At 38.2% G+C, this 27,510-nt stretch overlaps 1 protein-coding gene across 3 annotated transcripts in view; it reads right to left on the reverse strand.

Moving 5' to 3' along the window:
- LSAMP (limbic system associated membrane protein) overlaps window positions 1-27,510 on the reverse strand; it is a 708,470-nt gene that overhangs the window by 223,962 nt on the left and 456,998 nt on the right. For all 3 annotated transcript variants that reach the window (XM_015092455.4, XM_042231712.2, XM_015092453.4), the window contains exon 3: window positions 15,769-15,894. In XM_015092455.4, coding sequence (XP_014947941.1) covers window positions 15,769-15,894 — 126 coding nt within the window. The remainder of the gene's footprint in view (window positions 1-15,768; window positions 15,895-27,510) is intronic.

A 27,510-nucleotide genomic window follows, 5' to 3' on the forward strand; every position in this document is an offset into this window, starting at 1 on the left:
AGAAAGAGAACCAGCTCCAAATCTCAGTGTTTTAATGGATATTGAGAATCTGTTACATCCCAGAAAAGTACTACCTCAGGTAGCTGAGATTTTAAAAATAGACTGTCTGGATCTGATAAAACAACTCCAAGAATGTGTCCATAAGAAGACACTATTTAGAACCAGGTCAGAAGCAAGATGAGGTGCTTACAGGCTGCCATGGTAGTAGCCGTTTATAAGTCTTCCAGTCACCAATCATCCACCCTTACACAGCATGATAGAGTAAGCTTGTGAGTTACCATTGCTGCCAGACACTTCCTTGGCAGAACCACACCGCAGACAAGAAGCAGACCTAAGTGAGGATTCACACATATTCTTAAAGGCTTAGCAACACTGCACACTAGCCTCAGCAGAGCCTCTGACAGCCAGCAGTCAAATCAGACTGCTACGGAGACCTTAGAGTGCTTAAAAGTTCCTGGGGAATTATCTCCTCTAGAGACAGTCAGCAACAGAACTGCCAAGGGCAGAAGTTAGAGCTACTCCCACATACATGAAACAAATTTTCCAAATTTTCCTTCCCACATGGCTTTGTATATTATAGGAATAACTGAGTGGGACATTCTTTGAACTTCCCACAGGTTCTCTGACATTATGGGGTTACCTCTATTGATAGGACATTTGGACTCAGAGAGCAGAGCCAGCAAGAGTGCTATTGCCATTCCCAGTTGGACTCTGGATTATGGCTGTCTAGGATATGCAGCCCTAACCCTTATATGACAATATTTGGAGATGTGGCTTTTGGGATGTAATTATGTGCATGTTCAGTCATGCCCAGCTTTTTGCAACCCCATGGATTGTAGCCCACCGGACACCTCTGTCTATGGGATTTCCCAGGCAAGAATACTGGAGTGGGTTCCATTTCCTCCTTCAGGGGATCTTCCCCATCCAGAGATCAAACTACATCTTCTGTGTCTCCTGCATTGGCAGGTGGATTCTTTACCAGTGCATTACCTTGAGTTAAGGTCATGAGGGTGGGGCCTTCATGTTGGGATTAGTGCCCTTATAGGAAGATACACCAGATATTTTGCTTGCTCCCTTTCTCTCCATCATGTACCCACCAAAAAGAGGTGTGGTGTGTACACAGTGAGACACTAGTTGTCTAGAAACCAGGAAGAGAGTTCTCACCAGAGTGTGAGCATGCTGCACGTTGGCAGTGGACTTCTTGCCTCCAGAACTGTGAGAAAATAAATACCTGTTATTTAAGGCCCCCAGTCTATGGTATCTTTTTTCATGGCAGCCCAAGCTGAATAATATACTATGTGCATGTGTTCTAAGTCACTTCAGTTGTGTCTGACTCTTTGCAACTCTATGGCCTGTAGCCTACCAGACTCCTCTGTCCATGGGATTCTCCAGGAAAGAATACTGGTATGGGTTGCTATGGATCAAACCTGCATCTCTTATGTCTCCTGCACTGGCAGGCAGGTTCTTTATCACTAGCACCACATGGGCAGCCTGAATAATACACTACAGTGATTGTTAAAAAAAAAAAATAAGTGGACTTACTTAATTTTTTAAGTGAGTGGGCTTATAGAAGTCATTACAGAGGCAGCAAGCATAGTTAGCATAATTGATTAGTTTCTGTGGAAATAAAAGATGTCTTCCTCTTCAAGGAACAAGGGAAACCACCTATCTTCTCTCACATGGCTCCAAAATTAAGCAGCCCAAATTCAAGAATTACGCGAAGAATTGTCCACATCTCCGTCCATACCGACTGATACTAATCTATGGGCAACCAAGTCCTCAATACCATGTGTTGTATTTGGAATGCCGCTTGTTCTAAGGTGAAATTTTGGAATTTATAATTTGTTGCAATTTGGAAAGCAATTTTCTTGTGGCGTCCTTACTTTCTTGGAGTGGTGAGGATTTTTAAAAATACAAAATGTCTCTTAGATTGCCCCATGAAGGCTAACTTTCTGTAACTACTTTTCTGTTTGGCTTTCAAATCCCTCATTCCCTGATCTGGATCTGTCTTTCCACAGGTATACGTCTCAGTGACCAGGCCAAAACGAAGATATTTTTGAAAAAGACTGATGTCATTCAAAGACTGACATTTCCGTTTTTATTACTAGAATACCTTGAAGAATTAGATCTGATTTGCAATGATATTTGCCAACTGAATTATTAAAGTTCTTTTTTTTTCTTTTCCCTTTCCCTCATCAGATTTTAACACTTTGTTCAACAACAGACAAAGTCACAATTTAACAATCATATGACTTCACAGAGACTTCTGGGCTTTTGAATTGTTGACCAATTTGAGAAAAAAAATACCAGATTTGATGCATAAAATGAAGGTGATTACATATAAAGGAAACGGCAAGAGGGCTTACTTCATTTTTTTAAATGAGTAGGCTTATAGAAGTCATTACAGAGGCAAAGGTTTTTTGTTGTTTTTATTTTTGTAAAGGAATCTGCTTCTCACATCTATTTCTTAAGTGACCTGGGGTAACTTCACTGACATGTCTTTTGTGGGCAATGTGACACCATTTGAGTTACCTATTGAGGTTTTTCTCCTTTATTAGAATTAATTGTAGACTCAGTGTACTGGAACATTTGAAAATGAACATGTATGCCTAAAGAAGGATGAGGGTTTCAGAAATATGTACACATTTAAAGTGATATATTAGCCCCAAATATCATTAGACTGTCGATGGAAAAAAAAGTGGGAATTTCTGTGTAGTTTTTACTTTTAAACCTCTTCATCTAAAGTGACAGAACTACTAGTCATAGAAGTGTAATAGTGCACCTCTATGTCAAAGTTTTAAACATATCACACACACACCCGCAAACCAGGTCATCAGGTTATTACATAGAATCTCAAATGTTTCCATACTCATGCTTGGTAAAAATAGCACATGATCCTACCTCAAAAAGATATATTTTCTTTACATCCTTTATAGTGCAGGAGTCCTATGAGTTTATGGCATATCAGAATCACCTGGCAGATTTGTTATATTATAAATCCCTGGGGCCACCCCCTAGAGTTTCTGATTCTTGTAGGTCTGTCTGGGGTCTGATAATTTGCATTTCTAACAAGTCCTCAGGTGATGCTAATGCTGCTGGTTTGGTGACCAGACTCTGAGAAGCACTGAAATGGTCTTTATTACTTATTTTGGTTCAATGGTGTGCTTCACAGCCTTGCAGTCAATTCTTCCTACTCTCTAATCAAAGTAACTACTGTAATTTGAGTCTATGTTTGGCTCTGTAGAATCTAAGATAATAGTAAGCATCCCTTGAATAATGCTTTATCATTAATAAACCATTTTTGCATACACTATCTCATTTGACACAGCACAGGTATCCTGGTAGGTGATCAAGTATTATATTATTCATATTTTACAAATGAGAGTTGAGAGTTTAATGGACCCACTCAAAATCCCTAAAAAGTAAATGGTGAAGAACAGAGATTTGAACTCAAGGTTTCTGACTCTTAAATCCTGCATTCTTTCTACCAAGTCACTCTTTCTGTTAATCCCTTACAGTTTTTAGACAGCTTTACCCTATTCAAACTACCTTCATATTCATTATCTAATTTGATTTCTCAAAGCAACAGCACAAGGCAGACAGAGCACGTATTATTGTCTAGATTTTATAGGTAAAGACGTTATAAACGATGATGAGAAAAGTGGCTACTGTCATTCAGACAGCATTTCTTCACACACAGGCTAAAATTTTCTTGTAATCTTTAGCAGCAGCATCTGACGTAAAGCATCAGATGGTTCTCCTTTCCAAGTCATATTCAATGGTCCAGTATTATAACCCACCCCTAAACCTACACCAGTTTTTGGTTTGTTTTGTTTTCTTGGTAGGAATATATTTGGAGGGAATGCAGGTGGAGATGAAGTTTAGGGTTATTAGTAGAAAAGGAGGGAAAGTTCTTAAATTTTAGACTTTAAATACTAAAGAAAACAGTTTTCTCTGCATAGAAAGACTTTTTTCACCTCTCATCTTGGGTTTTTCAAAGTTTAATGTGTATACAAACCACCTGAAGTTCCTGATGAAATGAAGATTCTGATTCAGTGCATCTGGAGTGGGGCCCAGCATTCTATAAAGCTCCAGGGTGATGCCAATTCTGTTGATCACAGTCCAACCTTGATAGGCAAGGGTCCATCCTATTTCTCAACGCCATAATTATTTTTACTATTCTCTAAACTATGAATCTCTAGGGTGAAACAGAGAAATTAAACATAAAACACTGTAACAATATTTTCTGAATACTCTGTACATGTGGAACTTCCTTAAATGCTGTTCTGTGCTAGGCTATTTATAACACCCTAGTATTTTCCGACATAGTCTCATCTCAAGATCCAGGATGATGCTGAAAATGTGGTCCATGGACTAGCAGAGCCAACATTACCTGGGTGCTTTGTGAGAAACCCAGAATTTCAGGTCTCATCACAGACCCCTGAATTAGAATTCACATTTTAACATGATCCTTCAGATGATTTTCCAGTACAGTGAATTTAGAGATTCACTCCTTTAGATCTCTTTGCCCATGTGTACTTACATAGTTATCATTATGCTCATGTGGCTGGTCCTCCGGCTCACTGGGAGGATCTAACCCTCCAGAATCCCAGAATTCACCAAAGGAATTCAGCAAAAGAGATGATTTAAATGTGGAGTGAGGTAGGAAATCTGCATTTTTTAAAACTTGCTTTGAGGTAATCCCAATGATTGGCCAGATGTAGAAATCTAATAGTGGAGATGAAAGTTATGCCACATATGGCTACAGCCAGAAAGGATGGTTTATAGGTAGGGAATCATACGAGCTGTTATAAAACTTTCAGCTATGCGGCTGAGGTTCCTTTTTCAGGCTGACTCAACCTGTGAACTGTTCTCTACTTCTAAAACCAAGCTGGGTCTGAACTTCTGCCTCTCAACTCCCACTACGGCACTAATGCATTGGAGTGACAGTGCTGAGAGCTTTGTTACCACAAATTAAATTTTTCTCCCCAGATACAGAGACCTGAAGTAGGCATTCTAGTGTGTCTTACAGAAAGACAACGTCCTATATATTTGACACAGTAAAGCAAAAATATACTTTCTGAAGATTCTCTTCTTAAAGTCTAAACTTCAGGCAGATTCTAACAGAGTCTGACATTTAGCTAGCATAAGTAATTCATTTATTCATTCAATAAATTTTTATTGATCATTTATTTACTCTGTGCTAGGCACTAAAAACATGTAGGTGTTTGAGTTCATAAGGAAAATAGTAAAAACATAAACATTTAAGACAATTACTGAGGGTGATACCTGCTTAGGAGAAGAACAACACATTAGTGATAAAGAGAATGTCAAAGGATTTGATACAAGAATGTAAAGATTTCAGAGCATTCTCTATAGTCCAATGGATAATAATGAGAATCCCATAGAAGCAAACCGGCACATCAGGGCAACGAAGAAGAAATGGATTTGAACACGACCTAGAGAGCTTTCCTGAAATTTCCAAAACCTTCTTAGTAAGAGATTAACAAAGCTATTAGTTGGATAGCTTTAGTTATATAATTCTATTGTACCATTTGCTGTTTGCTTTCTACTCATTCATCCTTTAATTACTTGTCAATGTCTATTTAGTTTATACTTCACAATGTGAGTTATTTCCCAACAATACTATTTTTATAAAGCCCTTAATTGAATAACTCAATTGGTTGGTGGATTGATTGAGCACTTATATGCCAAGCAATGAACTAAGAATATACGTATAAGTAGGATACAGTTTCTGAACTTTTATGGATCTTATAGTCCAGAGATTGCACATAATTAAAATGAAATTTTATTACTTCTATTATGTGGCTTCCTGAAGGGAGTGTCATCTTGAACGCTTCAAAAGAAAAAGTTATACTGGCAAAATGATGATACAGGTGAGATGTGAAATCGTGTTTGAAGAAGAAAACAAGGATGTGTGAAGGCCCCAAAGCAAGTGGACAAGACATATTCTTGAAATATAAGTAGTATTAATTTAATCTACCTACTACCTAAAGTAGAGTGATTAGGGGTTTAGGGATAGGAAAATAAATTGAATGAAGGGTTTTGCCATGCTTAGTTTGAACTTTATCCCAAAGGCAATGGGAAGTCTAACGGGAAAATTAACTCAATAATTTTAAAATTTATAAATAGCATTTTTGTAGTAGGGGTAAATACCTAGTAGCAAGAAGTTCAACTGGAAAATTGGGAGAAATTGTTGGTCATTTTTTGGTGTTGTACTACCATTGTCTGAAATATCAATTTTATTAAGAAAATAGTCACTGTAATTTATAACCTATAGGTTTTCTACAGCTGCAGTTAATAATGTATTAGCTGTTACATAGCCAGACTCTGGGAGAATGGTCTCCTAGGAGAAGATGCATGGACACATGAATAAAGCAGAGCAGGAAATCTCTCCCTAACAAGTTGTTGTCATGCCCTCTTGAAAAACTAACACCTCAAATGAGGATGTTGAGACATGAGGTGATATAAGATGTGAAATATTAAGACTCGCCTTGGTGAGGGACTTCCCTAGTGGTCTGGCTATGACTCTGCGCTCCCAGCACAGGGGGTCTGGGTTCGATCCCTGGTTGGGAAACCGGATACCACATGGTGCTGCTAAGAGTTTGCATGCCACAACTAAAGATCCCGCATGCCACAATGAAGATCAGAGACATCACATGCCGCAACTAAGACCTGGCACAGCCAAATACATAACTATAAATGTTAAAAAAAAGACTAGCCTTGGTGAGAGCATTTAAAAAATCTGCCTGGCTGCTTGCTGGAATGGATAAAGATGGCATGGAAGTCGTCTACAATCAAATCATCAGCCTCCCCCAAACTTTCACTGTGGAAAGCTGACATATGGATTAATAATAATTAAAATATATTGAAAATAAGGATATCAATAATAGCTAATGCCATACTAAAGACTCTGTTTAAGGATATCAATAATAGCTAATGCCATACTAAAGACTCTGTTTACATGTTTTCTTTTAATTCTCATGATAACCTTTGGTAAAGATTTTATTTTTAGAGCTACTTTAAAATTAGAAAACACAGACTCTTTGGAATAACAGCAAAAATATTTGAAGTCATGAGACGCTGAGAGATGTGGACTCTATTTCTGTTCTACTAGGCCATGTGCAAAATCTGTGATTAAGCTATCCCTCCACCCCCTACATGCCACGCAAGCTCCTAAAATGTCCTGGAGCACTCATATCCAAGCTAGTGCCCCAAGGACAAATTTAAGACAGCTCATTTCTCTTCAGAAAGATTTCTGGGGATCTGATGACAGATCTGGGGAGGCTGGTGCTGGTGGTACAAGGGCATTTGTACAACACTCATCAGAATGGCCAGCACGTCTGCGTGTGGAAATCCTCCCATGGCTTAAAGACTGTCAGTGTCAGTTGTTGTGAGTCTCTTAAGGTTTGGAGGCCAGTAATCATGTAGTTGGAGAAGGCAATGGCATCCGACTCCAGTACTCTTGCCTGAAAAATCCCATGGATGGAGGAGCCTGGTAGGCTGCAGTCCATGGGGTCCCTAAGAGTTGGGCACAACTGAGCGACTTCACTTTCACTTTTCACTTTCATGCATTGGAGAAGGAAATGGCAACCTTCTCCAGTATTCTTGCCTGGAGAATCCCAGGGATGGGGGAGCCTGGTGGGCTGCCGTCTATGGGGTCGCACAGAGTCGGACACGACTGAAGCGTCTTAGCAGCAGCAGCAATCATGTAGTTACATTTTGTACTCTTCATTTTCTAGATTACCCATTTGTTTTAATGACAAGGTTACTGCAAGAGTTTGTATTTACTTGATGAGGCTATTATGGAATTATATGCATGGGAAAAGAATATGTTTCTGACCTAAATTAAAGACTTTTTTTGTTTAGTCACTCAGCAGTGTCTAACTCTTTGTGACTCCATGGACTGCAGCCTGCCAGGCTCCTCTGTCCATGGGATTTCCCAGGCAAGAATACCAGAGTGGGTAACCATTTCCTTCTCCAGGGGATCTTCCCAGTCCAGGAACTGAACCTGCATCTCCTGCATTGACAGGCAGATTGTTTACCAATGAGCCATCAGGGAAGCTCAAATGTAAGATACTCACATACAAAAATAACTATCTATATTACCTGCTACACTGGTATATAATACATTGTATATTTAAAATCAATATCCAAGTAAGGTTCTGAAAAGAAAACATAGGAAGAGTCTTCTATATTTTCCTGCTCTTTGAAAAGGGAAACTAAGAATGTTAAAAAGTAACGAAATAATGCATGCTAAAGAAAGAGGTTAAACGATTAAATTTTGAAAGAAAATCATCATACCCTAACACTGACATCATGGTTTCACATAAAGATGCTGGCCTGCATTCGCCAATGCATTGTTTACATGTGCTCTTTTGGTACAGAGTCCAATCTTGCTCTGCTCTCCACACGATGGGCCAATGAATCCAAGAGATGAGGGGTTGAGACAAGGAAGAGGCTTAAACCAGGAGCCAGCTGACCAAGAAGACGGCATGCTAGCGCCTCAAAATAATCATCTTATCTGAGTCTGGATGCCATGTTCTTTTATAGATCAGAAATCGGGGGAGGTGAGGAAGCAAAGTAAAAAAGCCATCAATCTTGCAGAAACCTCCTAGAATGGCAAGCCTCAGGCAGGGTATGTGTTAATTTCTTCCTTCCTGCCATCTACAGGTGGACAGGGTTCTGAACAAAGGCAATTTAGCTTAATAGGCAGAGGGGCAGGATTCTTTGAGGCAGCCCATTCTGTATGATTATAATAACAAAAGTAATGAAAAGCAAGTAAAAAAGAAACAGTTCCAACATGGAGTCAGAATTGGCTTCTTCTCTGCAACACCTTCTCTGCCAAGGATACTCTTCCCGCCTCTATTTTTTTGCCCTGGTTCTATTTATCCTTGAGGTCTTAGCGTAAGCTTCCTGGAGCTTTGCTGGCTTTGCAGATTTTGCTATGTTGGCCCTGTTTTATGGTCTTATTGAATGCTACTATAATTTTCCTTTATACTATATAAATCTATTTAAGTGGTTATTCATGTAATTATTAGCTTAATCCTCTGCTTTCTTGTTGAACTATAAGTTCTACTTGTGCAGGGACCGTGTCTGTCTTGCTTCTCATTTTGGCCTTTTACAGAGTGAGCACTCTATAAATATTTCTTGTCAGAAAAACAAAGTGTAATCAAGATCAAGATTAATTTGAATACAATTCTATATTGATGGAAGATATGCTTTAAAACCAGTATATATTTTGGGGCAGATGGTGATTGCAGCCATGAAATTTAAAGACACTTGCTCCTTGGAAGAATCAAGCTATGACCAACCTAGACAGCATATTAAAAAGCAGAGACATTACTTTACCAACAAAGGTCCATCTAATCAAAGCTATGGTTTTTCCAGTAGTCATGTAAGGATGTGAGAGTTGGACTATAAAGAAAGCTGAGCAGAGAAGAATGCTCTTGATGCTTTTGAACTGTGGTGTTGGAGAAGACTCTTGAGAGTCCCTTGGAGTGCAAGGAGATCCAACCAGTCCATCCTGAAGGAAATCAGTCCTGAATATTCATTGGAAGGAGTGATGCTGAAGCTGAAACTCCAATACTTTGGCCACTGGATGTGAAGAACTGACTCGTTGGAAAAGACCCTGATGCTGGGAAAGATTGAAGGCAGGAGGAGAAGGGGACAACAGAGGAAGGTCCATAAAAGAAATCCCAGAGAAAGACTTTCCTGAAACTTCAACTGTAGATTATATAATCTCTACATTCTCTCTGTAAAATGTGAAGTCATACTAATTCTAACACACTAACTGAAAAGGGCAGATGATAGCTACTTGCAATATATGGTTCTGGAATTCAACTTAAAGAAATGAATTTAGTTTAACATTATGTATTTCTTCCAAACCCATGAAGTCAGAGTCTAGGCTGGACATATTAATAACTGGGTAAGTTATAAAATCAGAAGTAAGACAGATGGAGCTATAACATCAGTGGAGTTTAAGAGCACTATTAGGCAAGGATTCAACTTGTAAATGAACTGAAAGAGTCTGGCTAAGTGATAAAACCCAACCTCCAATGAACAAGGCGATTTCAGACTCTTCAGAGTCCTGTTAGTTCTCCTTGGAATGTTTTCCCCACCCCACCAACATAGAAAATGCTTCTTTTTTTATGGAAGGATAGTTGATGTACAACTATATGTATATAAGTTATACAGGTACAATATAGTGATTCACAAGTTTTAAAGATTATATGCTATTCATAATTATTATAAAATATTGGCTACATTCCCTGTGTTGTACAATATATCCTTGTAGCTTATTTATTTTACACATAATACTCTGCCTCTTACTCCCCTACCTCTATATTGCCCCTCCCCACTTCTGCTTTCCCTCTGCCCACTAGTAGCCACTAATTAGTTCTCTTTATGAGTCTGTTTATTTATTTTTTTATATTCACTAGTTTGTTGTATTTTTTAGATAGTACATACAAATGATATCATATATTTATCTTTCTCTCTCTGACACTTCATTTAGTACGATAATCCCTAGTTCCCTCCATGTTGCCACAAATGGCAAAATTTAGTTCTTTCTTTATGGCTGGGTAGCATTCCATTGTATAATTAAACCACATCTCTTTCATCCATTCATCTATTGGACACATAGGTTGCTTCTGTATTTTGGTAATTGTATATACTGTTGTTTGAACACTGGGATGCATGTATCTTTTCAAATTACTGTGTGGTTTTTTTGTTCTTTTATAAATATAAAATATTCCTTACATGAGTTTTCTATATATGGTGCTGATGTTAAATCTGACTTAGGCAAGAGAATTATAAAATGCCTGCTGAATTGCTCTCAGCCTAAGGGGCTAAGTTCTCAGTGTTCAGGTATAGAAAGCTACTGAGGATGTAAAAACTCTTGCAGAAATGAAATGTATAGAAAAACTATTGTTGTCGTTGTTGTTTAGTCACTAAAGAGTGTCCAACTTTTTGTGACTCCATGGACTGTGGCCCATTAGGTTCCTCTATCCATGAGATTCCCCAGGCAAGAATATTGGAGTGTATTGCTAGTTCCTTCACCAGGGGATCTTCCGGACCCAGGGACTGAACCCGCATCTTCTGCACTGGCAGGTGAATTCTTTACCACTGAGCCACCAGGGAAGCCCAGAAACTCTAACCATGAACAAACCTGACAAGGCACGAGGCACAGTTGAGAAAGATACTTCCTCTGGAATGTGAGAAGAAAGATTTAGAAACAAAGTTAAATGAAGATGGGAGCAGCTTAGCTCATAGAAGTGAGATCAAACACACCATAGAAAATACATGTTACAGTGCAATTGCCCTCTGGGAGTTCCAGGATTATGAAAGTCTAACTTAATTAAGGGAGAAAATAGGTCACATTTAACAACCGCATACGTGACACATCATTTTGACTATAGAAGAACTGAAGAGGAGAGAAAAATTAAGATATCAAAAATACAGGGAAGGGAACCACAGAATTCATCAATCTCTTCTCCTCCATCTATATCGAGCATGTTCTGATTTTATATATATAAAAAATTCACCATTGTTCTAATCTCTCTCATTACAAAACACTTGCAGTACTCTTGAAAAAGAAATTTCAGGTGTCAAAAGAAAGAGAAACAAAATGATCCAACAATTTTTTTTAAAAAAGGACTGAATTAGGAGGTAATAAATATTCTTCTTCTCATAAAAATATACCTTGCACCTACTTTCCTTTCTCCCCCTGTGTCATCAAGTGACAGGTAATCAAGTACTTGTGAACCCTGCATGAAATCCCCCCCTTTTCAGGGCTCAATGTCCCTGTGGGGTCGAGCTAATTACAGGTACATTTCCTCTGCAAGGCAGTCACACTCTGTTCTATTGAAGGCACAATTAATTATTGAACAAAGCTAGCTGGAGATTTTTGCTCGTATGGCCATGGGTTGCAGGTAGCTTTGCTGTCACACAGGGAGCAGAGCCTCTTCTTTGAGTGTCTTTATGAAAGGCTTTGCATTATAGCTGAAAAGGATCAACCCCTGTTTCCAAATTTTGCAAAGGAAAACACACAAAACAACCCCCCCCCTAATTTCCTGTATAGAATAGTAAAGACTAATTCTCTCTCATGTAATCAAGAATATGATTATGATCAGGTGGTTATCTAGGTCAGATGTGAAAAAGCTGAAAAAGTATACTTGGGAATTAATACCCATTGTAGAGCAAATTGGAGTCTGTCCTTGAGTCTATGGGCTTCCCTTGGGCTTCCCTAGTGGCTCAGAGGTAAAGAATCTGCCTGAAATGCAGGAAACCCAGGTTCGATCCCTGGGTTGGAAAGATTCCCTGGAGGAGGGCATGGCAACCCACTCCAGTACTCTTGCCTGGAGAATCCCATGGACAGAGGAACCTGGCAGGCTATACAGTCCATAGTGTCACACAGAGTTGGACATGACTGAAGCGACCAAGCAGCAGCAGCAGCTTGAGTCAGTGAATGCAGCAAGGAAGTAGTTTTGCAGGTGCCAGAATACGATTTGACCCAGAGAGAAGGCCTAGATAGAAGAATAAAGTTCTTTCCCTTAAGATGTATTTAGGAACTTAATGGGAGATCTTCCCAAAGCCCCATGGAGTCATAGATGAGTGCAGAAAATCCTTGTCCCATGCTTAAAGCCATAGTCTTGAGCAAGGGTCTGTAAACTATTCTGTAAAGGGCCAGATAAAAAATATTTTAGGCTTTAAGGGTTAAACCATATCTGTTGAAACAAAAGTCTGCTGTCTTTTTTTTTTTTTTTTTTTTTTTAAGCAGCCATAGACATCATATAAATGACTAAGCATGGCTGTATTTCATTAAAACTGTATTTAAGGGCATGGAAATTTTAGTGTCCATATATTTTTAAAAATTCTTTTGATTTTTTTCTAATCATTTAAAAATTATTCTAAGCTTGCAAAAAAAAAGAAGTGAGGTGGGTTGAATTTGGCCCAGCGACTATAGTTTCCTGACACCACCCTCCCCCAACTATTGGGAATCCCTGTGTGTACACCAATTTTTCTATTAATTTTGAAGTCCCTCAGGTTCTCTGTATGTAAATGCTCCCTTTATTCTGGAAGATCTAGCTTGTCCTTTGATCTTTAGATGACCTGAAATATCATGGATAACCAGATTATTCAGGGTTCAAACCATTTGTTTACTGTCATTAATAAGTTTACTAAAGCTAGCCATGAAAATCTACACTTATCGAACAAGCCTGGGGAGGTCTTGAAACTGGTTTGATTTCATTACTTTTCTGAACTGAGGGGATAAAAAAGAATTATCTTTAGTTTCAGATCATCAATAGTACATTTCCCTGAAAAAAAATAACAAAACTATTTACTAGTCAATAATGCACCAAAGGGATAAGGCATTTTAGTTAATATTAATGCAGTTCATTTCTTGATTATAACTTGAATATAATCTATTTCCTCCCTTCTTCCTTTCTTTTATCTGCCATATATTCCATTAAAACAAGAGATCATAAATACTATACAAACATTTAAATTAATTACAAAAGTGAAATGATATGAAAATAATGATAAGAAAACAAGATGAAAGCAAGAGTGTGTCTATATATAGATTTGATGCCATAAATCCCACATAGTTTGTTCAAAATCCATTTCATTAAGGTGTAATTTATAAATGATTTCCTCTATCTTTTTTCAGACTGGTTATAAATTTGGTTCTAAGTTTGGTAACAGTTAATACAATGAAGGACTCCTGATTATTTGTAAAAATTCATTGGGTTCATTTAAAAAAAACAAACCATTGCTTAGAAATAGGACAGTAGAAATACTGAAATAAAAGAGGAACTTCCTCAAAGGGTCCTTTCAGAGGAAACTATGTAATGTAATAACAATCTCTCAAAGCAACATTACAGAAAATGCAATGATTTCAGAGGATATCTTCTGTAAATCCTTAAATATGTGCCCCAAACTTTTATACCAAATTGTCACTTAGTAAAAGCAATTTTACAGGAGAAAGGTAGGTGTGTTGTGGGAGTGAGGGTTAATATATACAATTTCATTCAAGGAGAATGTGCTCTGGAGGTTAAATTTAATCCGTGGGGATAATCCTGCATTTGTATGTATGAATAATCCCATAAATAAGTGCCTCATTTACTGCTTTTATAAATTCTCAACAAATAACAAGCTGTCACTTAACATCATCAGATAAACTGTTCTCCATTGGCTGTACTAGTTTGATCCCCAATTTTGTAAAATGAATTGAGATGTCCATCAGCAGATTACTGTGAATCAGTTCCCATACAGAGTGAAGTGCCTCATTTACTGCTTTTATAAATTCTCAACAAATAACAAGCTGTAAGCATTAATAATAAGAGTGAGTTTTGACTTAACATCATCTTAAGAAAACAGAAGCCTCTAATCAGAACTGGTGCCTAAATAAAAGACTATTCCATAGGTTAGTCCAAACTTCACCTGGTAAATTCATTTGAAGGCTAATATGAAATGAAGGCCCATATTTTCACACCATAAAATACAAAATTATTTAAAGATGCTATAATCAAACATTACCCTAGTCTGGTCTTTCAGAAGTATATCAATATAGATCCCACTGTCTCTCTAGCTTTGCATAACAATATTTATGGTGTTCACTTCAAAATTAATATGTTGTATATTGAATCTGTAGATATTTATATGAGAAAATGTTAAGAGAATATCAGGTATAAATGAGTTAGATGTTTGGGGCTAGTTGCCAAAATAAATGATATTTTATAAGAAAAACGGATCCATAATTCCTCTTTCTGGAAGAATTAAATAGCAGGCCTCAATCAGTAAATACTGTGTCATTCACAAAGGCATAGTTTTGTATGTAAGAAAATTCAGTCTGTGGAGTAGCAGAGGACATATGCAGTTAATTCTAAATAATTTGGTAAAAATATTTAAATGGGATTTAAAAGGCAGTAGAACCTCAGAACCCAGTGACGGTTGTGGGAAGGAGGAGGGGAGATTGCAGACGACATTTCTGAGAAATGATTTTCCGACTTTTATTAAATTAGCATCAATAGCTGGAGATGCATAATGAGTTCATGAAGGTTAGTCCATGCCTGGTGCCCCTCCAGAGAACCAGATGCTAAGGATAGGCTATTACAAGTCACAACTTTGCATTATTCCTGAAAGATTTCTTCACAAGGTGCTACAGTATTAGGAAACTATATTGAAAAGCAAAGAAACACAAAAAGCACACAAAGAACTATGGGAATTTAATCCATACAAAATACTGTCCCAAGACATTCAGATACCGATCTGCTTTAGACATAATTATTAAGCCATTTAATGCTTCTCTATTGGTTGCCTTAGAGGAGTGTCCTACTAAAATGAAATATACCTTATATATAAACCACGAAACTATATATAGTATATATATATATAGTATTATATATATAGTATAATATATATATGGTATGGTTATAGACTTTATAGAGATGGACATATTAGCCAAGACCAGAGATGACCCTAAACAAGTTACCTTTATGCCACTATTCTTAGAGTGTTTTTTAAAATTTATTTACTTTTTAACTGAAGGATAATTGCTTTAGAGAATTCTGTTGGGTTCTGCCAAACATCAACACGAATCAGCCGTAGTTATACAAGGGAGGGAGGTTCTAATAATGTTTTAATAACAATACACAGGCTTGCCTTTTGGATCCAATGGAATCACCGAAGCATGAGGATATTTTAAATGGTGTGCTGTATTTTAGGGCCTGGAGAGTTGCTTACCAGTTGGTGTAAGGTGTCTCCAGGTGATCACAGGTTCAGGACGGCCATTGGCCATGCAGACCAGGGTGACATTGCTGCCCTCATTCACAGTGACATCCGAAGAGATGTTGGAGATCTTTGGTGGAACTGTTAAGACAAAAACAAATGGAATAAGTAACCACATCATTAAAAGCAGGTTTGCAGTACTGGTCCATGTGATTGGAAGTGGCAAATCTAAGCAAAGTAATTTTCTGACTTGAACCATTTGAATTTTTGTGTTAAGAAGATTACGTACTTTAGGACTTCCTTACAGGTTCAGTGAACAGATGTAAACGATGGGTCTTACTATAAGGTGAGAATCTTTCCACTATGGTCAAGCACTATCAGAGAAGGCAATGGCACCCTACTCCAGCACTCTTGCCTGGAAAATCCCATGGATGGAGGAGCCTGGTGGGCTGCAGTCCACGGGGTCACTAAAAGTTGGACACGACTGAGCGACTTCACTTTCACTTTTCACTTTCATGCATTGGAGAAGGAAATGGCAATCCACTCCAGTGTTCTTGCCTGGAGAATCCCAGGGATGAGGGAGCCTCATGGGCTGCCATCTATGGGGTCGCATAGAGTTGGACACAATTGAAGCAACTTAGCAGCAGCAGCAAGCACTATAGGAAGTACACAGAGTAACACAATGAAAATATCTTAGCTCTTTTATGATTCAAAGGGACCTGGTTTGGTTATTAGAGAGTGTGCACAAGTATGAGCATTAAGAATAGATTTTTCTTATCACTAGGTACTACTTACATTTATTTTCTTATGTAGATAAAATGAATATATTTCCTTCAAATGTCAGGAAAAGAAAAGCAATGTTATTTAATATCAGATTGCAAATTGTGTTATTAAGATGCAGTAATCTGGTTGTTTACATAATCTAGCCACACAATGAAACCCCTAGTTAATCACTACAACAGAAAACCTTAAATATCATCTTGGTGTCTGACAGGTCTGATGATATTACCTCAGAGGTCAAACATGGAATTTATAAGGCCTATGTCACAGACAGGAGGGCGTGCATGTGTGCTAAGTCTCTTTAGTCATGAATGATTCTTTCCAACCCTATGAACTGTAGCCTGCCAGGCTCCTCTGTCCAAGGATTCTCCAGGCAAGAACACTGCAGTGGGTTGTCATGCCCTCCTCCAGGGGATCTTCCCGACCCAGGGGTCTAACCTGTGTGTCTTGCATCTCCTGCATTGGCAGGTAGGTTCTTTACAATTAGCACCACTGGGAAGCCCCAAGTTCAGTTCAGTGGCTCAGTTGTGTCTGACTCTTTGCAACCGCATGGACTGTAGAACACCAGGCTTCCCTGTCCATCACCAACTCCCGGAGCCTACTTAAACTCATGTCCATCATGTCAGTGATGCCATCCAACCATCTCATCCTCTGTCATCCCCTTCTCTTCCTGCCTTCAATCTTCCCTAGCATCAGGGTCTTTTCAAATGAATCAGTTCTTTGCATCAGGTGGCCAAAGTATTGGTGTTTCAGCTTCAATATCACTCCTTCCAATGAATATTCAGGACTGATATCCTTTAGGATGGACTGGTTGGATCTCCTAGAAGTCCAAGTGACTCTCAAGAGTCTTCTCCAAGACCACAGTTCAAAAGCATTAATTCTTCAGTGCTCAGCTTTCTTTATAGTCCAACTCTCACATCTTTACATGACTACTAGAAAAACCATAGCTTGGACTAGACAGACCTTTGTTGGCGAAGTAATGTCTCTGCTTTTTAGTGCTGTCTAGGTTGGTCATAGCTTTTCTTCCAAGGAGCAAACATCTTTTAATTTCATGACTGCAGTCACCGTCTGCAGTGATTTTGGACCTCCCCAAAATAAAGTCTGTCAATGTTTCCATTGTTTCCCCATCTATTTGTCAAGAAGTGATGGGACCAGATGGGATGATGGGAAGACCCAAGACCTTATGTAAATTATAAGTATTATCTCAATAACTCTTTATAATAAGTAAATAATATCCTACGAGGACTTTATTTATGGGTTGGAAAATAGGTTATAGAAGAGGCTAGGTGACAAGCAGAAAACAGATGTGAATCTAAAAAGACTCCAGGGCCCACACTCTTAAGCCCTACTTGAATGAAACTTCATCTTCACAATCCAGGCTACCAGATGGCCCAAAATAATGGGAATTACTTTTTGGTGATGTGAGAAATGATTCCCCAAGGGCTATCTGTACTGCCGTCTGACTTCCTTCATTAGTGTTCAGGGCAGCAACATTAGATTTCATACTGGTGGGCTTACGTGGAAAGTGAATTACTTACTCACAAATTTCATCACAGAGGTTATGCCCTGATTACAAACTGCAGAATTTATGCTTTGACTGTGATTTTCCTTTTCCTATTTTTTTTTTTAACTCTTAGTTGCTTGTGCTGTCCCTGAAAAACTATGTGTCAGGGGGAGGGAAGAAGACAAGAAAGCATGAAGGAGTTCAATATAAAACAAAACAAAACAAAAAAAACTTTTACTTTTTTTCCCAGTCTTGCTGCCCATTAGAGACTCTGTGCAGTGACAAATAAAACGGGAATATTTTCTGCTTGTAGAAACAGCTGCCTGACAACCATAGGATTCTGCAGATCTCTGTTAGCAGTTATTGATGGTACCTGGGCAAGTGACCAGGGCAGAGTGTCAAAGGAGGAAGTGGGAGGAGAATTCTCTTGACTAGCATTCTTCTCACAATGGCATCTTATATGGCCTCTGGGTAGGAACCAGTCATTCCAAACCAAACACAATGGCAGAAATAGAATGTAGTTGATTTCTGTTACTTATTAATTTCTATTGGTAGAGTTTCTGCTTCCCCTTTGGGTTAAGTATAGTTTCTCATATTCATATATTGACTTATAGTCTCTTAGACTTTTACAAGGAGGACCTGAAAAGTTATACCCATTTAATAGGGAAGAATGTGAGGCTGAGAGTAGAATAATGGCTTATCAAAGGTGATCCCATCAAGAAATATGGCTAGGCTTAGAATTCAGAGCTCCTGTATGTCCAATTGTCGTATTGTTTAATAGCCACACTTTCTCTTTCCCAATTGAATAAGCTATGGTTCTGATTATGTCCCATAACATCTACAATACTACTCATGATGGTGTTCGAGAACAAGACTTAGACATCCCAGGAATCTTTCCTCAACAATCTAAAATCTTAAAAGGAAGCTGTATAGTAATTACAAGAGCTCACATCACTTAATTCATTGTTAATTCTGAATTCCAAGACAGGGCACAGAGTACCACATTAACAAAATGAAAAATAAAAGCTATATGATTATCTCAATAGATGCAGAGAAGGCCTTTGACAAAATTCAACATCGATTTATGATAAAAACTCTCCAGAAAGCAGGAATAGAAGGAACATATCTCAACATAATAAAAGCTATATATGACAAACCCACAGCACACATTATCCTCAATGGTGAAAAATTGAAAGCATTTCCCCTAAAGTCAGGAACAGGACAAGGGTGCCCACTTTCACCACTACTATTCAACATAGTTCTGGAAGCTTTGGCCACAGCAATCAGAGCAGAAAAAGAAATAAAAGGAATCCAAACTGGAAAAGAAGAAGTAAAACTCTCACTGTTTGCAGATGACATGATCCTCTACATAGAAAACCCTAAACACTCCACCAGAAAATTACTAGAGCTAATCAATGAATATTAATCAACACACAGAAATCCCTTGCATTTCTATACACTAATAATGAGAAAATAGAAAAAGAAATTAAGGAAACAATTCCATTCACCATTGCAACGGAAAGAATAAAATACTTAGGAATATATCTACCTAAAGAAACTAACGACCTATATATAGAAAACTATAAAACACTGGTGAAAGAAATCAAAGAGGACACTAATAGATGGAGAAATATACCATGTTCATGGATCGGAAGAATCAATATAGTGAACATGAGTACACTACCCAAAGCAATATATAGATTCAATGCAATCCCTATCAAGCTACCAGCGGTATTTTTCACAGAGCTAGAACAAATAATTTCACAATTTGTATGGAAATACAAAAAACTTCAAATAGCCAAAGCAATCTTGAGAAAGAAAAATGGAACTGGAGGAATCAACCTGCCTGACTTCAGGCTCTACTACAAAGCCACAGTCATCAAGACAGTATGGTACTGGCACAAAGACAGAAATAGAGATCAATGGAACAAAGTAGAAAGCCCAGAGATAAATCCACACACCTATGGACACCTTATCTTCCACAAAGGAGGCAAGAATATACAATGGATTAAAGACAATCTCTTTAACAAGTGGTGCAGGGAAAACTGGTCAACCACTTGTACAAGAATGAAACTAGATCACTTTCTAACACCATACTCAAAAATAAACTTAAAATGGATTAATGATCTAAATGTAAGACCAGAAACTATAAAACTCTTAGAGGAGAATGTAGGCAAAACACTCTCCGACATAAATCACAGCAGGATCCTCTATGACCCACCTCCCAAAATACTGGAAATAAAAGCAAAAATAAACAAATGGGACCTAATTAAAATTAAAAGCTTCTGCAGAACAAAGGAAAATATAAGCAAGGTGAAAAGACAGCCTTCTGAATGGGAGAAAATAATAGCAAATGAAGCAACTGACAAACAACTAATCTCAAAAATATACAAGCAACTTATGCAGCTCAATTCCAGAAAAATAAATGACCCAATCAAAAAATGGGCCAAAGAACTAAATAGACATATCTCCAAAGAAGACATACAGATGGCTAACAAACACATGAAAAGATGCTCAACATCACTCATTATCAGAGAAATGCAAATCAAAACCACAATGAGGTACCATTTCACGCCAGTCAGAATGGCTGCAGTCCAAAAGTCTACAAGCAATAAATGCTGGAGAGGGTGTGGAGAAAAGGGAACCCTCTTATACTGTTGGTGGGAATGCAAACTAGTACAGCCACTATGGAGAACAGTGTGGAGATTCCTTAAAAAACTGGAAATAGAACTGCCTTATGACCCAGCAGTCCCACTGCTGGGCATACACACCGAGGAAACCAGAATTGAAAGAGACACGTGTACCCCAATGTTCATCACAGCACTGTTTATAATAGCCAGAACATGGAAGCAACCTAGATGTCCATCAGCAGATGAATGGATAAGAAAGCTGTGGTACATATACACAATGGAGTATTACTCAGCCACTAAAAAAATACATTTGAATCAGTTCTAATGAAGTGGATGAAACTGGAACTGATTATACAGAATGAAGTAAGCCAGAAAGAAAAACACCAATACAGTGTTCAGTTCAGTTGCTCAGTCGTGTCCGACTCTCTGTGACCCCATGAATCGCAGCACGCCAGGCCTCCTTGTCCATCACCAACTCCCCGGAGTTCACTCAGACTCTGCCCCCAATCTCTCCCAGCATCAGAGTCTTTTCCAATGAGTCAACTCTTCTCATGAGGTGGCCAAAGTACTGGAGTCTCAGCTTTAGCATCATTCCTTCCAAAGAAATCCCAGGGCTGATCTCCTTCAGAATGGACTTGTTGGATCTCCTTGCAGTCCAAAGGACTCTCAAGAGTCTTCTCCAATACCACAGTTCAAAAGCATCAATTCTTTGGCGCTCAGCCTTCTTCACAATCCAACTCTCACATCCATACATGACCACTGGAAAAACCATAGCCTGGAAAAACTAATGCATATATATGGAATTTAGAAAGATGGTAACGACTAAGGTCTGTCTAGTCAAGGCTATGGTTTTTCCTGTGGTCAGGTATGGATGTGAGAATTGGACTGTGAAGAAGGCTGAGGGCCAAAGAATTGATGCTTTTGAACTGTAGTATTGGAGAAGACTCTTGAGAGTCCCTTGGACTGCAAGGAGATCCAACCAGTCCATCCTGAAGGAGATCAGCCCTGGGATTTCTTTGGAGGGAATGATGCTAAAGCTGAAACTCCAGTACTTTGGCCACCTCATGAGAAGAGTTGACTCATGGGAAAAGAGTCTGATGCTGGGAGGGATTGGGGGCAGGAGGAGAAGGGGACGACAGAGGATGAGATGGCTGGATGGCATCACTGACTTGATGGACATGGGTCTGAGTGAACTCCAGCAATTGGTGATGGACAGGGAGGCCTGGCGTGCTGCGATTCATGGGGTTGCAAAGGGTCAGACACAACTGAGCGACTGAACTGAACTGAATGATAACCCTGTATGCAAGACAGCAAAAGAGACACAGATGTATAGAACAGTCTTTTGGACTCTGTAGGAGAGGGAGCGGGTAGGATGATTTGGGAGAATGGCATTGAAACATGTATAATATCACATAAGAAACAAATCGCCAGCCTAGGTTCAGTGCAGGGTGCAGGATGCTTGGGGCTGGTGCACTGGGATGACCCAGAGGGATGGTGTGTGTGTGGTGGGGGGGGGGGCGGTGGTGGTGGAAGGGGGGTTCGGGATTGGGAACCTGTGTACACCCGTGGCGGATTCATGTTGATGTGTGGCAAAACCAATACAATATTGTAAAGTAAAAAAAAAAAAAAAAAAAATGTATCACACAAACAGAGACTTAAAAAAAAAAAAAAAAAAACCAGATATGGTCTGATTTAAAAAGAAAAAGTGGAGGGGGAAAGATTCCATACCCCTAAAATATTGACTGTAAACATGAAAATTTACAAAACAAAAAATCTCCAATGGTCAAGATCCCAGAGAGCTTTGATCAATGATAAAATTTACTCATATTGCCTCTCCTTTATATGAGGAATATATATGTACTACGACTTTAATTTTACATGGCACAAAAGGCAGGGTCACTTGTTCAATGTTACATAGACAGGTGGTGATAAAACTGAGAATAAAATAAAGAATATTTGACTACAGGGCTATGTTTCAGCCACCAACTATATTCCTTTTTCCTAATTAAGGACAATATGTTCAGGCTCTGGCTTTCAGATACTGGAGATGTAGATAGCATTTGGGCTAAACAGTTAGAAATGTAATCGTGCTGACATTGTATCCCACCCTGGGTCACTAACCAATAGTTTTTACTCCACTGTTTATCTTCCTATTTTATTGGAAGTTTCTTCCCATAACCATTTATATATGATGCAGTCTTTCTGCTCTAGAAAGAAGATCCCCCACCCCCTGCCAAATCCCATCTTACCTACTTTCAAACCTATCTCCATGTTCTTGAAGGAATTGTTCTATCTCATGTCTTCATTCCCTAATTCACATTTCATACTCCAACCTTCAGTGCAATCTGAACTCACTCATTAACTTCCAGAGAAACTGCTCTCAAGAAGCTCACCAATGTCTTTGAACCATATTGCTTTTAAGTCCAATGAAAAATTCTGTTATTATTCCCATTTTTCTCTGAAGTATTTGACTTTGTTGATAGTAACATCATTCTTCCTTTTCTTAGCTTTTAGGTCACCAAACTCAACTGCTTTTCCTCTTATCCTTTTGGCCAGCCTTCCAAGTTTAACTTTTGGGCTTACCTTGTCCCATTCCCTAAACATGTGAAGGTCTGATCACCATCTGCTTTTTTTATATATTATGCACTATGATCACTTACTACACATATACTCTTTAGCTTCAGAAGCTACAGACATGATACTGATGACTTCCAAATCAGTATCTTCAGCCCATGTTTTGCTCATGACCTTTACATATATACTTTCAATGAACTGACTATTCTATAGCTCTATCAACTGTCTCACAGAAATACAGGATTTAATATACTCAGAACTGGGGTCATCATCTTCCTTCCCGCAGAGAACTTGTAATCTTGTGATCACTTTTTTCTTTCAGTAGTAGTATTATGCAAACAGTTGCCCAAATCAAAAAAGAAGTTTATCTTCCTTGATTGCTCTCTCTCCTTTACTATCCCCGCGTAAAGTGGACCCCCAAGTCTATGGCTTATGACTTTTAAATATCTCTCAGATTCATTTATCATTCTCAATTGCATTATAACTAGTTTTTTTTTAACCTCTAAGTGTTCTCTCTTCAAGCTCACTGTCATTCATTCACCATACTGCAATCAAAATTTTCCCCTAAATTGCAAATATGAGTATTATATCCTTCAACCTCATTGCCCTCAAGATAAAATCAAAACTTCTTAATATGACTTAACAGGTCATTCATGGTTAGCCCCTGATTCTCTCTCCTGCCTTATTTCATATTCCCTTTGAGTTGTACCAACCAATCAGATCAAACAACTTTTGTTTCCTGGAATACACCATCTTTGTTTACTCCTAGGTATTTAACATTCTACTGGTTTTTTTTTTTTTCCTAATGGAATAGTTTTCTTTCAACTCTTCATATGGTTGTTCCATTTCCTCCTTCGAGTTTCAGCTTGTTTTCTCACTTGTTCCAGGAGATTGTCTTGTCGTGCCCCCAACCCCACTCTAGCCCACCCCTGATTCCATACTGGGTGCCTATCTTGCATTGTCATACTGTAACCTGTATTTCTCCAGGCAGCACTAAACCACAATTGCTGGATTGTTTACCTATGCCTGTCATTAAACTGAAAGAGGCAGACAGGAGGGCTTTTGTTTTCTTGACCACTAAATCTTACAGAGCACAGTATTTGGAATATTAAGTGCTCACAGAGTGTTTGGAAAAAAAAAAAGAAGAATGGAAATCTTCTCCCCAACTCTTTTCTGAGCTCAAAGAAGTCATCTCATTAAATTTTTTTCGGGAAGGAGCAAGCTCTTATTCTGAACAACTGAAACAACACAGCTTTTATCAGTATGTCTTTAGTAACCAATCCAGTTATCTATTTTGGTATCAATTAGAAAAAAAAATTAGCCATGGGGCAAAAAATGTTCATATATTTTATGAATTACAATAAACTTGATGTCTAGTTTCCCCGATTATAGACATTTCTCAGTTTTAATTTTTTTTTCTATTCTATCAGGAGTTTTATACATAACATACATGTATGTATATAAATATATATATCTTTTTTGTTTGATAGCTTGAAAGTTCCTTCCTAGTTTCCTATAGTAATTCATGTAGTCTAATTTTAGACCATCACTGATAACATTAAAGTGACAAATCAAAGTTTTTATTCTGTTACCAGTAAAATTTTAAGAAAGATTCTGAGAAGTAAAAAGTGTTTTTATTATTATTGGTATTTTACAGATGTGTACATAAGGCACAAAATGGGGGGGGGGGGCGGCGGGCGGGACTCACATTAGCTAAGGAATTATAGAGCTAGTCCCCAAACCAAAAGGCTTACAAATCTTCTATACTTAACTCCTTCTCTCTATTACACTTGCTTTTGCAAAAGTGGTTCCAAATAGTTTTTAATCTATTTTAATTCTCAGTAAGGATGACTATTCAGGAAATACTGTTTAACATGATAACTTTATTTACATCAGCAAACATAAGTTATTTATCAAAGTCACTGAAATATTGATTTATGTTCAATTCTTGGGTTACTACAGTATTCTGGGTAGTTTTTGTTTGTTTGTTTTGGTTTTCTCTTTCTGGAGTATTTCCTAACAATTTTTATTCAAAGGATATTAGTGCTTTTCAAATTTATTTTTATTTAAAAATATTTTATTGGAGTATAGTTGCTTTACAATGTTAGTTTCTGCTGTATAATAAAGTGAATCAGTTATACATATGATGTATACGATTAACAGCTGGTAGACATCATGTGTGCTGTGCTTAGTGGCTCCATGGACTATAGCCCACCAGGCTGCTCTGTCCATGAACCTTTCCAGGCAAGAATACTGGAGTTGGTTGCAATTCCTACTCCAGGGGATCTTATATATCCCCTCTTTTTTAGCTCTCCTTCCTAGCTAGGTCACTAAAGAGCACCAAGTAGAGTTCCCTGTGCTATAGAGTAGGTTCTCATTAATTAGTTACCTGTTTTATACATAGTAATGTATGTCCTGGGTGTTCATTGGAAGGACTGATGCTGAAGCTGAAATTCCAATACTTTGGCCACCTCATGCAGAGTTGACTCATTGGTAAAGACTCTGATGCTGGGAGGGATTGGGGGCAGGAGGAGAAGGGGACAGAGGATGAGATGGCTGGATGGCATCACCGACTCGATGGACATGAGTTTGGGTAAACTCCAGGAGGTGGTGATGGACAGGTAGGCCTGGTGTGCTGCGATTCATGGGGTCACAGAGTCAGACACGACTGAGCGACTGAACTGAACTGAACTGAATGTATGTATGTATGTCAACCGCAATCTCTTAATTTATCCTACCCCTTCTTCCACCCTTGGTATCCATAAGTTTGCTCTCTACACTTGTGTCTCTATTTCTGCTTTGCAAATAAGTGGAAGCATGGAGTCCTAACCACTGTACCACCACAGGTAAGTCCCAATGTCTTAAAGTTTTTGTTTCTCTTTCTCTTGTGTTTTCTTCTATTGCTTCTGGGTATATTTGATTCTTCTATAACATCAAGTCAGTTAACTGTTATCTCTGTTTCTTTTATTTTTTGTTTTAATGATCTGTTTCATTAAAAAAAAATGAACTCTTTACATCATATGTAATATACTTATGGTGTGAATTGTAACTAGATTTTTTCCCATATTTTTTAGCCAATTTCCCCAATACCATTTACTAAATAATATAAAATGTGTACGTCATTTTGGTTTTCAGAATTACCATACATAGTGTAACCTATTTGGCCACAGTAATATTTTCTGGGAAACGTAAATATAAACCTTACTTATCACGCCAAGTAATAGATCAAAATTTTTGAAAATATAATTCAGTAATCTTTCAGACACCACACTATTATTAGGTGTTGCTTGTGTCAAAATTAATTGTTTATTAGAATAACACCTCCTAAAATACAGAGTGAAAAACATAATTTAGATACCCATTTTTCAGGACATTAGCAAAATTCATTATTCAAAGTAATCATCAGGGTTTCCATTGTTAAAATAACTGTACAGTGAATATGATGCACTGCAAAGTTATTTTAAAATCTGAATTATTAAATAAGTAATATTTTTTCATTGAAATTCACATACAGTTGATGTTAAATGCATGTTTTTCCCTTTTATTTAGTACAAAATGAGTGGAAGTTTCTAAAATCATGCTAGCATCTAGTTGCTCTGGGATAAATGAGTTCCTTCAGCTGTGCAATGAATCAGCATTAAGATTAGGACACAGCCAATCAGACTCTGGCACTCATGGCTTTACTGTCCTGTGTCACTTTTTTTGGTAATTTTCTTATCCACTATCTCTACTAGATCTCTAGGGTTTACTCTGTTTTTTTGGGGGGACTCAGAGCTGCCTCTGTATTTCTGTACAGTTCTGCAGGTTCAAACTCATTCCTTCTTCTCTTTTGTATGAGGCTAACATTTCTTGTGTCTGAACAAAAGTGGAAATGCAGGCAAAGTGAAGGATATAGTAGAGTGTTTTACCTGCCCCAGTCCGTGCCTTCTTCTTCTGGTAAGACACCCTAGTTCTCCTTTGGAGAACTCCCTCACATCTCACTACCATTGGTTTGCTGGGATTTTCAATCAGGTGACCTTTTTTTTTTTTTTTCCCTCAGCCAATGAAAATTATCTAAGTTATACATTTCAGATTATCTCTCTCTAGAACTGACTTCCCCAGTAGCTCAGCAGGTAAATATTCTGCCAACAATATAGGAGACACAGGAGATGTGGGTGCAATCCCTGAGTCAGGAAGACCCCCTGGAGAAGGAAATGGCAATCCACTCCAGTATATCTTGCCTGAAAACTGCCAAGGACAGAGGAGACTGGCAGGCTACAACCCAAGAGG

The sequence above is a fragment of the Ovis aries genome, chromosome 1, assembly GCF_016772045.2.
Source record: "Ovis aries strain OAR_USU_Benz2616 breed Rambouillet chromosome 1, ARS-UI_Ramb_v3.0, whole genome shotgun sequence".
Classification (NCBI taxonomy): Eukaryota; Metazoa; Chordata; class Mammalia; order Artiodactyla; family Bovidae; genus Ovis; species Ovis aries.